Below are 12,654 nucleotides of genomic sequence, written 5' to 3' on the forward strand. Positions count from 1 at the left end.
TATGAAATTGTAAACCAAGCTGCAAGAGGGAGACAGAGGGGAAGGGGAGGGGAGGGGGGAGCTCATTCCTCCTCCCTCTCTGCCTCGAATCCTTTTGCTTTCCAAGCAGGACTCGCTGAAATCTGACGCCTGGGCTGCACAACACTGCGAGCCCTGGCCATGCCCTCTCAGAGCACTGATTTCCTCAGCAGCTCGCAGAGCCAGAGCTGCGCTCCGGCTCCCGGCGGGGAACAGCTCCGGCAGGCAGCGAGTGCCACATCACGGAGCCGCCGAAACAAAGGGCTCCAGCATGGTCCCCACGCTCCTGCTTCTCCTCGGCGGGCTGCTTGGGGCCACCGAGCCAACACCCCGCTGTGAAACCGGCCAGGAGACCCTAGGTAAGGCGAACCACCCGAACAGCTCCCGTCCCCCTCTCCTTCCTTCTCCTGGAGATGAACAGAGAAAAGGGCTCCAGCCCCGAGGCTAGCGAGGCAGGACATGCCACTCCTAGAGACGAGGGACCAAGTTCTTTGGAAGCCTGCAGACTCCCAGTGATGGAACTGGGGCTGTGCTTGGGAAGTTTGAATGGGATGTCAGGCAGTGGTGTGGATCTGCAACAGAAAAACGAGTCTGATATAAGGGAACATCACTGTCTTTTAAGGCCACATGTAGATGTGTCTTTCTGTCAGTGTGCTGAGCTCCTAGCCAGTAGGAATGTTCCTGCTGTCCTGGGGAATGCAGAGGATTCACTTCTAGGAACATGGCAGTCTGACTGCACAAAGAACTTTCAACCTTCTCTGTGCTTTTCTGCTTAAGAAAAAAGAATGTTGTCCTTACATTTAGCTTTAGGTCACTTACTTCAAGTCCAAAGTATGAGATTTATTACCATCTGAAAGCTGTAGGGTGTGTTTTAGCTTGCTATAAGCAATATGGAATTTGAGTGAATTTATTGACTGGAAAAACAGCTTTACCCATCAGAAGCAAGCTTAGGAAGATACTGCTAAATGGATTGGAAGAATGTGGATCAGTAACTATCTAATTAATAAAAAAATATGATCACGTGTTTTTAAACAAGTGGACTTAACTGAGATTTCATTTACTTATTGACAGGAAAGAGGTGAATTCCAGCGTTGTGCCAAGGTTTGTTCCAGAAAAACTACTTTCAGAGGGTTCAAATACAATATGATTCAGAAAAATATTTATTTTATGGGAATACATGAAGGTCTTTAGTGTTACCCGAGGAAGTTCAGCTATATTTCAGTACTTAAATATAAGCCATAGCAGTCAGTGGCATTGAACTGCTACACAGTGCAGTCCATGTGCCTTCTACTGCATATAATTTGAGAGTGCTGTTCCCATGAACATCAAAGTGAGGTCTACCGCAGCCTAAAGGGATTTTATTTTAGGATAAAGCTTCACAAAGTGCTGTATACTATTTACAGCCAATTACGGGAAGACACTGTGTGCAGCATGCCCTTTCTCTGTGAGGTATGATTCTGCTCCAGTTGCAGCTGATCAAAGTTTTGCCATGGGGTATTAATCCTGGCAACCAAAAACACAGGGGTCATCGATGGGTAACTCAACTGTAGCAGAATGTTTTTTGTGTGTGTCAGCAGCTGTGCTGTCTTTAGGGGAGGGCTTTAGGAAAAGCAAGTGATGGAAATACACCTTGCATGTGTAGTAGTGTGTGTGGTGGGACTGAACCACTGAATATGGCCCTAGAGAGAGACCTAGAGTTTGTAAAAATGAGCTGCCAACATCACTATATGGTGATGTTACACACCGGAGGCATGTTGGACCAGGGAATAAAGTGGCAGCCTGGACACCACACTGGAGGCATGTTGGACCAGGGAATAAAGTGGCAGCCTGGACACTGAGTGACCTGCCAGATTTCCCAAGGGCTTTTTCTAAAGGGGAGATAAGGTTATGTCAGGCCCATGAAAAGCAAGGGGATTGTGCAGCTGCATATATTTAAGGTCTTCCCTCAACATCCAGGGTAGTAGGCTATGTCTTCATCTGTAGCAGTGTGAGTCCTTTTTTGTAGGATATTTTTTGGATCTCAGTGGCCAGACCTGTGGTGTCCTGCAGGAGATCAGCCTGGAGCTCCTTGTGCAGGAGAGGAGGGCAGCAGGACCCAGTGCCACTGTCTGACTCCCAGCAAGGCTGCAGCTGGTTTCTGCAGACTGCCTGGCCTCCCTGCTAATATTTGCTCTGCTGTGACTCATTTTTCTTTTAAAGAGAAACCAAAATGAAATATGGTTAACAATACCAAGATCTTTACAAAATGCTTTGTGCTCTTCTGTTTGGAAAAATAAGGAAATGATTACTGTCATCTAGCCCCACAGTATGGCACAGGCATCACACACTCTGTGGGGAGCTTTTTGAGCAGTAGCTGGGAACTGCAGCACTGCCAGAGGGCAGATCCCCCCTCCCCAGCTCTGCCCTGGATCCTTGGGGAGCCAGTAAGCCACTAGCTCCCCTAGTGATAGGATGCTACATTGCCAATTTTGGAGCACAATTTTCAGACCCTGATGAGTTTTCTGGCCTCTTACCCTCTAGTTCGGATGAGAAAAGTACATCTTAACATGTTCCCTCTGAAAGGTGGCCAGCCTTTGGTGGGGTGAGCAGGTTCCTGTTTTATCTGAGTTTTCGTGCTTCTCTTGCTGACTGATACATTCCAGTGGTAATTTAATTAAATGCAGCACATTACCATCACTGACAGCAATAAAAAAAGCAAAGTGGAAGAGGGATGAAGTCACATGCCTCGAAATGGTAGGAGCAGACGACTTTCCTTGCAAGGGAGGCCAGCTCAGCACCACTAAAGCGCTGCTACCAGGGGTCAGAGGAAAACTGCAAAACAGCGGTGAAACCTCTCCTGATCACCCATGTTCAGAGAGCTCTTTACTGGGGGTTTTTGGGGCAGCGGTACCGCAGTGCTCCTGTCTGTGTGCGAACCCCCGGGGCTTATGGGGTGAGCGGGGAGGCAAATCCCGAACGCTCGCCTGGAGCCACCGCTCTGCCGCCGTCTGTGGTGGTACCGTCTGTGGTGCCACCGTGTGGGCTCCTGGGCTCGTACAGAAGGTTTCTGGGGAGGCTGCGGAGCTGGGTGGGGTTTGGAGGCAAAAGGGATGACTGAGCCTCTTGCTGCCCCCGGTCCCTGCCCGAGCAGTTAAAGGGTGGAATGTGACACAGCCTGCCAGGGTCTTCTGCTTGGTGGGAACCTGCGGAGGTGGGAAAGCAACTGTAAGGCTGCTCTGAGGGCTGTCATGGCCGGCACACTTATTATCTCTGGGTCTCCTCTTCCCACACCCACCTTAGCATTTCCCATCTTCCTGGCTTCGCTCCTGTGCCAGAGGTTTCCCTACCTCAAGGGTCTCTGAGTTCTGATACTGGGGATGGAAGGGAGTGGGGAGGCAGAAGAGACCTGGAGAGGGAAAATCCAGCAGGCTGGGGGGCTGGGGTGCTGTACTTCCTCAGGGGCCCATTAGAGCTTTAGTGGCACTGGCTCCTCTCTGAGCCATGGCAGCAAGTAGAGTTGATTTTCTTCTGGGCCGATTGTCAAGCTGGCTTCACATATAGATGCTATATTTTCCCCTCTCCTTTTCTTCTCTTCACACTACCTTCATAGTGTGTCCTAGTGTATTGCCAGGTGACAAAATGAAAAGCCATTGCCTTCCATGAGCTTCATACTGTCCCAGAGCCAGTGATGGGGGCTGGGTCCCTTGCCCTGCTGTGGCTGGCACAGGTAAGTGCAGGCAGCGTGGTCACACCATGCTGCCACGTGTGGGAAAGTCCAGGCTGTAGGAATCTTGCCTATGGCACCAGAGAAGGATGTGTCCATGCCTTGGCAAAAAGAAAAAATAAATGCAGAACTAGTGTCTACATCAGGCACATCTCATCAGATGAGAAATTCCAGCTCTCATAAAATCAGCTTTCGTCACTGACATGTGAGCTGCTCTGGATTCTCACCACTCTAGTTTCATCACAGTTATTATTTCAGCAACACAGATCTTTAGCTAGGTTTAACATGGGAAATAGGATCAGAAACAGCCACTTACATGGGGAAAGTAAGTGCATATAGAAAATAAAATACACTGGTATTAACTTACCTGCTTACCTTAACTACTGAAATAGTTCATGCATTATTTTAATCTGAAGGCAATACTTGATCAGACATTTTTAAAGTGTAGGAGTATAAATAAACAGAAGTCAAAACTTGATAAAAAACCCAACTGCTAAGACAGGCTTTTAGCAAGATTTGGTATCACTAATAGTTGATCCCCTCTAACATTTCTAGACATTGTCTTTCCCTCCACACAGTCAGAGTGGTTGTTTAGGAGTGCTGCCTGGCTGACAGCTCCTGTGAACCCCTTTTGGCTGCCCAGGCTATATCAGAACCATCCTCTTCTCAATCTTGGGCTAGATGTTGGATGAATGTCACAGGTGCCATCGTCTGAGGGGGATTCTGAGCATGGAGGTACCAGGCAAAAGTCATGTAGTGATGATGCTTAAGGCTGGTGGGCCAGGTCCTGATCTGTTTACTGGGCTTTTGTGACCCAGGGTTTTTATGACTGCTGAATCTTTTTTGAACAGTCACCCTTCCAGTTGTAAAATGGAGTTCAGGGACTTAGGGCTGCTCTGCCCATTGCAGAAATAAAGCTAATTTCAATCCCTTTGTTTATGCTGTTGTAACTCTGTCAATTTAATTGGCACTGTTTCATTTTTACAGAGTTATATCAGGACAGCCCTATCTAGGAGACAGTATAAGATTAAGATGCGGATTTAAAGTTCCAGTGTTACTAAGGTTTTAGTAAAGCCTGTTGAATTAACTGACAATCTTTTGTAGCATAAAAATACCACATTTGGCTACAGCTCAACTACCTACAGAAGAACCAGATGTGGTTTTAATTACAATAGATTTCACCCACCTAAGATAATGAAAAGACAGTTATGCTGAGGGACTGCCTGGGTTGCATTTAAAGAGGATAGCCTGATGTTTTGATAAATGTTTTGGAAGGGTTGTGGCAAAGAAGACAAAGCTTCAGTTTTTCAGACATGGTCCCCTGCCCAGTGGGATTCAACAGAGTTGAACTGGCTCAAGGAGCAGGAGCAGGCTGTCCCAGTGTGCCGAAAGGCGAGCCGGCGGGTAAGACGACCGGCCTGGCTGAATTGGGAGACTCTGAAAGAAATTAGGGTTAAGAGGAGGGCCTACCAATTATGGAAAAAAGGGCTAACTACTGAGGAGGAATTAAGGAATATTGTTAAGTCATGTCGAAAGAAAATCAGAGAGACAAAGGCAAAATGTGAACAGAATCTTGCCACCTCTGTGAAGGATAACAAAAAGTCCTTCTACAGATACATCAGCAGCAAAAGAAGGGGCAAGGAAAACATCCATCCTTTACTGGACACGGGTGGGAATATAGTTGTCAAAGATGAAGAAAAGGCTGAGGTATTTAACACCTTCTTTACCTCAGTTTTCAGCAGAAAGACAGGTTACCCTGAAGACGGATGGCTTCTGGAGCTCATAGAAAGTGACATGAATCTAAACAGCCCCCCTGTAATCCTGAAGGACACGGTCAGTGACCTACTGAGATGCTTGGATCCCCACAAGTCTATGGGACCAGATGGGATCCACCCAAGGGTAATGAAGGAGCTGGCAGAAGAGCTTGCCAAGCCTCTCTCTATCATCTACCAACAGTCCTGGCTCACTGGGGACATCCCAGATGATTGGAAATTGGCGAATGTCACACCAATCCACAAAAAGGGCCGGAAAGAGGACCCGGAAAACTACAGGCCCATCAGCCTGACCTCAGTGCCTGGCAGGGTCATGGAACAGATCATCCTCAGTGCAATCACACAGCACCTGCAGGATGGGCAAGGGATCAGACCCAGCCAGCATGGGTTTAGGAAGGGCAGGTCATGCCTGACCAACCTGATCTCCTTTTATGATCAGGTGACCCGACTGGTGGATGAGGGGAAGGCGGTGGATGTGGTCTACCTGGACTTTAGCAAGGCCTTTGACACCGTTTCCCACAGCATTCTCCTGAAAAAACTATCAGCCCGCGGCTTTGACAGGAGCACCCTGTGCTGGGTTAAGAACTGGCTGGAGGGCCGGGCCCAGAGAGTGGTGCTGAATGGGGCTGCATCCAGTTGGCAGCCGGTCACTAGTGGTGTCCCCCAGGGATCAGTGTTGGGCCCAGTTCTGTTCAATATCTTCATTGATGATTTAGATGAGGGGATTGAGTCCATCATCAGCAAATTCGCAGACGACACTAAGCCGGGGGGCAGTGTGAATCAACTGGAAGGCAGGAGGGCTCTGCAGAGGGACCTGGACAGACTGGAGAGTTGGGCTGATTCCAATGGGATGAGGTTTAACACGACCAAGTGCCGGGTCCTGCACTTTGGCCACAACAACCCCATGCAGCGCTACAGGCTGGAGACAGAGTGGCTGGAGAGCAGCCAGGCAGAAAGGGACCTGGGAGTCTGGATCGACAAGAAGCTGAACATGAGTCAGCAGTGTGCCCAGGTGGCCAATAAAGCCAATGCCATCCTGGCCTGTGTCCGGAACAGCGTGGCCAGCAGGTCCAAGGAAGTGATTCTGCCCCTGTACTCAGCCCTGGTGAGGCCACAGCTTGAGTCCTGTGTCCAGTTCTGGGCCCCCCAGTTCAGGAAGGATATTGAGGTCCTGGAGAAGATCCAAAGGAGGGCAACCAGGCTGATGAAGGGACTCAAGCACAGACCCTATGAGGAGAGGCTGAGAGAGCTGGGGTTGTTCAGCCTAAAGAAGAGGCGGCTTAGGGGAGACCTCATCGCTCTCTACAACTACCTGAAAGGAGGGTGTAGCCAGGTGGGGGTTGGTCTCTTTTGCCAAACGACTTTCAACAAGACAAGAGGGCATGGTCTTAAGTTGTGCCAAGGGAAGTTTAGGTTAGATATTAGAAAGAATTTCTTTACGGAGAGAGTGGTCCGGCATTGGAATGGGCTGCCCAGGGAAGTAGTGGATTCTCCATCCCTGGAGATATTTAAAAAGAGACTGGATGTGGCACTCAGTGCCATAGTCTAGCAACCGCAACGGTGGTTCAAGGGTTGGACTCGATGATCTCTGAGGTCCCTTCCAACCCAGCCAATTCTATGATTCTATGATTCTATGAAGGGTAAGTTGCTGATGGTGTTGCTGTTGGCCAAAGTACTTAAGAGAGCACTGCACCCTTAGACAATGAGAACTAAACTATAGAGAATATGTGGCCACAAAATAGAGTTATGAAGCCAACACAGTTACAGTTTACCAGCCTATTAAGCGGTTTCACCTTTCTCCAGTCACCCTGACAAAAGCTTTATCCTCATAGAGATTTCCTGCCCTATTTCACCTTTTTATTCCATCTGTTGTTTTAATGCCAGCATTTCCCAGATCTGATTTCTCCTTCCTTTGCTGGCCAGACACTGAGAGCTGGGTCTCTATATGCCTCCATATCGTCTGGGTGCACAGTGAATGTGTGTTCAGCAGCAGTCCAGCCACACGTGGAGCACAGCAAGTCTTCAGTCAGTTTGGCATCTCCTGGGCCATTTTGCTGTTGTTGTTGCTGATGATGTTTCCTTGTGTTTTTTGTTTTGATTTTTTTTTTTCCAGCTAGTAGTTTTTTTCCTTCACAACTAGGAAACCATCTCAGATGAGGTCCAAAAAATATACATCCTGGGTTTATTGTTTGTGTGTGGGGTTTTGTTTCTGTTTGGTTGGTGGTTTTCTTTGTTTTGTTTTGTGATTATACTTTTCAAGATTTTCAGCTGGGAAGGCTCTCTGGAGCAGCACTTACTGGACAGAGTCACAGCTGGGGTGGCATCAGGGATCTTGTCATTAGAGGCACTGAGAGAGGTTGTGGGGTACAGGCAGGCAGACAGCAATACTCCTCCTCAGTTCTTGTAGGCTCCTAATACTGCAGCCCTGTTAGAGTTTCAACTGAACAGTTAGGAGACAGGGAGAACTAATGGCCAGCACTGAGAATGGCTTTTAGCCATTGCCAAGTGCCAGGTCTCACTGTGCATCTGCAGAGATCTTGAGCTGTGGTCACCTGAGCTCCCATCACCCCTGGGTAATATTCAGCTTCTTTTTGCAGGCACCAGAGACAACCAGTTCTGACATAGCCAACCCCAGTGTCATTGCTGTGGGAAGACCTTCAGAAATTTGTTAAAAGGGGGTTTCAGTGAATGGCAGGCAGCAGCAGTGACAGAAAGAAGAGTGGTTAATAGGGAACACGGGCTTGAATCTTCCTGCTGTGATCTTGATCTGCAAAGTGAAGGCAGATCAGCCATTAATCTCTTCCGGGTTCTTTCAGGCTTCCCTGTCTGAGGGCAGTGGGCTAAAAGAGTGCTTGTCACCCTGCCTGTGTGTCAAACTCTTGCTTCTGCCTGCTTGCAAACAAATTTTTCATCTGGAACAGCTGCAGAAACTGCTGGAGTGGGAGATCAGTAACAGGAATTAAGTCCTCTACTCACAAAAGGTTTGATGTATGTAGAAAAACAAGTTAACCACGTGGGCTGTTTCTTGCAGTCACCACATTCTTCTCCAGTTTTCCTGGAATTCCTTCTCTGTGGCTGTGGATGTTCTCCACTTTTTCCCTTTCATGAATACTTCAGATTTGTAGCTGCCTTCTCTCCTGGGCTTTCTACTGAACCATTTTTCTCCCTAGACAAGCTGTTCAACTGCTTCATTTCTCTGCCGCTGGTCCCCTTTATTTCTCCACTCCTTCTGCACCTTTTCCCTGACATTTCTGATGCATGACAGTGATCTGTAGTGGGTCTTGCCCTGCTCTTGCCCTTGTGCAGTGTAGCAGGAGTTGGCTTCACCATTTGCAGGTGCTGTTTGCAATGCTTTGCAAAATGGTACAGCCCAGCAGTGTTTTTATGTTACCACAGATACTAAATTTTGTCTCTTTTGTGTTACAAGGCAGATTATTGTTGCAAAGACTGCAGTGAGCCGTGTAAAACCACAATGAGAGTAATACTAATTTGATCTGAAACTGAAATGCTTTGTTTGGAAGAGCAGATGTTTTGACTTTAAACAGACTAAAATAAATACATATGTCTTCCAGCTTAAAACAGTATTGTAAAAAACTGAGAAGGTTGCTAGGGGGTGTGCTGGTCTGTACAAGATAAAGTATATAATCTTTAGATACTGATCCTTAGATTAGTTAACAATTAGTTATTATAAGTTAATAGTTATCTAATCATTAGATTAGATGTTAGGTCAGTCATAACAGTATGACTGTGTAAGCCTTACTGAATAATTTAGATATTTTAGATTTAAGACTGGATCTTGGGCTTAATTCATATCCTCAAGTGCACAGGTCTCCTCTTGGCTTTGCTCTCCAACAGGCAACCAGCCAAACCATGGCACTTGAAGTTGCTTTTGACCTCTATTGTCTGGGTTAGGGTTAATCACAGAAGCTTGCTTCTTTCAGTACTGAATCATCGAGAGGAAAAAATGTAAGCTTGGCAGTAAAATACGTATGTGCTGCATTGTAGATTTTCAAGCTTGCCTTTGCAAATTAAAAGCAGAAGCGTATATTATAGAGTGGGCTCAGAAATCTTGAAATGGCTTTTCTGCTCTTCAATTAGTTATTCTATCCATAATCCTAAATAGGAACTGTGCTACTGAAAGGACTTTTGTAGCTCTGGTGGAATAGCTATAGTACAAAAATAAACATAAAAAATGGAAAAGGCTGTTCTGGGTCAGGAAGAAAAAGGTCTCTCTGTACCACTCTGCTGGCAGATGGGACTGTTAGAGGAGGTGGGACTGTGAGAGGAGGTGGTACTGTCTTCTGAGCCCAGGGAAGCCTCTGCTCAAAAAATAGAAGAGGTCTAGCCTTTCAGACACACAAGAAGCAGCAATTGAAGCCTGCCGATTGAATCAGGAAATCTGAGAAAATCTGTATATAATTGCCTGCAATTTCTCTTCTGAAAAAGGAGAGTGGCAGGACTCTCCTGGCTGACATTGCTGGAGCTTCCTCGAAGTGAACTGTGAGTGATGGGGATGGGGGGTTGCTGGTACCAGGTTATTACTGAGTACAGAGATGCAGCCCCACTGGCACAGGGCTGTGTGTGCAGCTGCAGCTACAGAGCTGCCTCCGATGGATTTCTGCAGCCTGCTCTGAGCAGGCTCTGGCCCAGTTACGTGCATCCACACTTATTTATATAAGTACACACACTGAAGAATTATCTTTGGCACTTGCAGAGCCGCACCCTCCGGAAACATATGTCAGCATTGGCATTAGGAACCGTAGGAGAAGTCCAAACACCACATCAGCACACATACACATTTAAGACTTGCTGGAAAACAAGGTCCGGTATAAACCAGGCCTTTTCTCTCTTGCTTTTATGTACATTAACTCCTGATAAGCTGAAAGCTGAAGCTGTTTCCCTTCTGGGTATTTCTGTGGCAGAGATGTGGCTGATGTGCAGCTCACAGGACAGCTTGCAGGGGGATGGTAGGGAGGTGCTACAGTTTGGGCAGAGTTGGCCTCTGAGAAGTTGGAAGTTCCGTGGATGCCTCTAATGAGAGAGACAGGGAGAAAACAGCATGGTATGCTGCAAAAATATGAGGCTCGGGTGTAAGCTTAGGACCCAGGAGGAAGGACTAGTTTTGCTGCTACTCAGTGAGTGAGTTTTGGTATCTCTGAACTTGTGAGGGACACACTGGACCAAAAGTAGTGGAAGATGTTGAAAAATCACTTAGGCTTACCACATACTGAGATGAACAAATTTGGTTGCCATGGGGAATGTTTTATCTGCATTTAGGCTCTGCTTTTAAAAAATAAATCTATCTTCTTCAGACAGCATCTTTATTAATAAGTAATAGCCATGCTGCTTAATAGATTGCCTCTCCCAGTAAGTATGGTAAAAATAACAGTGTAGAAGCCCAGCAGCAAACCGTCTGAAACCAGAGCTGTACTTACCTCTCCTGTGCTACCCTCTACTCCTGCTCACTAAATAATCCTCTTGTGAAGCCAGCTGCACCATAGGATTTAGCAAAGTTTTATATGTCTCTTCCATCAGCCATCCCTTGCTTCTCTTGGCCAGCTGGGCAGAAAGATGAATTTGCTAAATGCAGCAAGAGCTGCTGCTGCTCAGAGAGCCAGAGCAGGGCAAAGCAGCAGCACTGTGCCCAGACCCTGCCTGCCACATTTTCCCTTCAGTTTCCTCTGCTTTTGTTCCTGTGTGTTGCCAGGATGCCTTTTTGCTCCAGCTGAATAAGCAGAATACTGACACCCTGGAGGAAGGGTTTGTGCCACATACCAAGCTGCCTGATGGCTATAGCACTCCTGCAGAGTAAGAGCTGTCTGGAAGGTTGTGTGTGCCTCAGTTCTGCTCTTTGATCAGAGCTTGTCAGAGAGACAAACAAAAAGGACATTTTTAGCTTGGTCCAAGAAGCCAGCAAGTGGGGAAAGAGCTCTTACCTTTAAGGAAATGGGAGCATTTGTGTTCCCCAAATGAACACACAAGGAATTGCTCTCAGCACATGCGACCCTCTAGTCTGAAGTAATAGCTACAATACAGTCATTTTATAGTGAGGAGAAAAAAGGTGTCTGTATTTCTTAGCCAGAAGAGTTCAAAGTAATGAAGGAGATTCATTGATCATGACCCTGGTGATAACCAGAGTTAGTGTCACTCTGCTCGCTGTGATGTGGCTGAACTCAAGACAGTCCCATCCACAGAAAATTCTCCCCTCTGTATGGAACAATTTGCTGGGTCCAGTGGTGACACTGGGATGGATATAAGGCTATCCAGATTCAGAAAGGAAGTGACATCCAGTTTTATCAGGACATTTAATTCCTGGAGCTCTTGCTAACAGCAATCGCGTCTTTCTTGTTCCCAGCTAGCACTGTACAAAATGCTGTTCTATGATTATCCCCAGATGTAAAGCTACATGCAGTATCTGACTGAGATGAAGCTTTTTTAGAAATGCCTTGACCTTAATAACTAACTCCCTGAGGGGATTGTGCTTAACTAAAGGAAACTCTGAAATCCTGCAATGGAAGGCACTGCTGATGAACCAGGTATACTTTAGTGCTGTTTAGCATAATGTACTAAGCCAGGAAAGGAGTTTGCAAGGATATATTTTTTTTCAGCTTGCTGCTTACTGCTTGCTGCTTGTTGGTGATGTTGGAGATGGGCTGGTTTTGCTAGTCCTGACCCCTTGTTTATTTTATGAGGCAATGTAGATAATGACAACTCATAGTATAGAACCAGACTTATTTGCAATTAAATGCCTCCCTCCAAGATAAAATCCCAAGGTTAATTTTGTTCTCATTATAATTATTCTGTTTTGGCTAAAGATGATCAGCTCATTAGCAGTGCATATGCAGATGATTACAGTTCAACAAATACATTGAAAGTAGAAATTTAAACTTTCCTTAGTAGGAAAAAGAGAGAGCATAATGGATTTGGTCTTACAAGGACAAATGCTGAATTCACTGGGTGAAAAACTAGGCTACAGAAGTAAAAGAGGCCTCTGCTGGGTCATCAAACCACCTTCCTTCAAAATCAAGAGAGCTTTGTTTATTTGATTAGTAAATAGAAAGTTAATGGGATGTGATTGCTCTCTGTAAACACACAGTGCAGTCATGCACTGGGAAGAACAGAGAACTATTTAAGCTACAGGACAATGCTGGCACAACAACA

The 12,654-nt window shown here is 46.5% G+C and overlaps 1 protein-coding gene across 1 annotated transcript in view; it reads left to right on the forward strand.

The window, feature by feature from the left end:
• The first annotated feature begins 289 nt into the window (after positions 1–289).
• CPZ (carboxypeptidase Z) overlaps positions 290–12,654 on the forward strand; it is a 33,919-nt gene continuing 21,554 nt past the window's right edge. The window contains exons 1-2 of the mRNA XM_008501819.2: positions 290–377; positions 3,725–3,742. Of these exons, the coding sequence (XP_008500041.1) occupies positions 290–377; positions 3,725–3,742 (106 nt within the window). The remainder of the gene's footprint in view (positions 378–3,724; positions 3,743–12,654) is intronic.

The sequence above is a fragment of the Calypte anna genome, chromosome 4B (assembly GCF_003957555.1).
Source record: "Calypte anna isolate BGI_N300 chromosome 4B, bCalAnn1_v1.p, whole genome shotgun sequence".
Classification (NCBI taxonomy): Eukaryota; Metazoa; Chordata; class Aves; order Apodiformes; family Trochilidae; genus Calypte; species Calypte anna.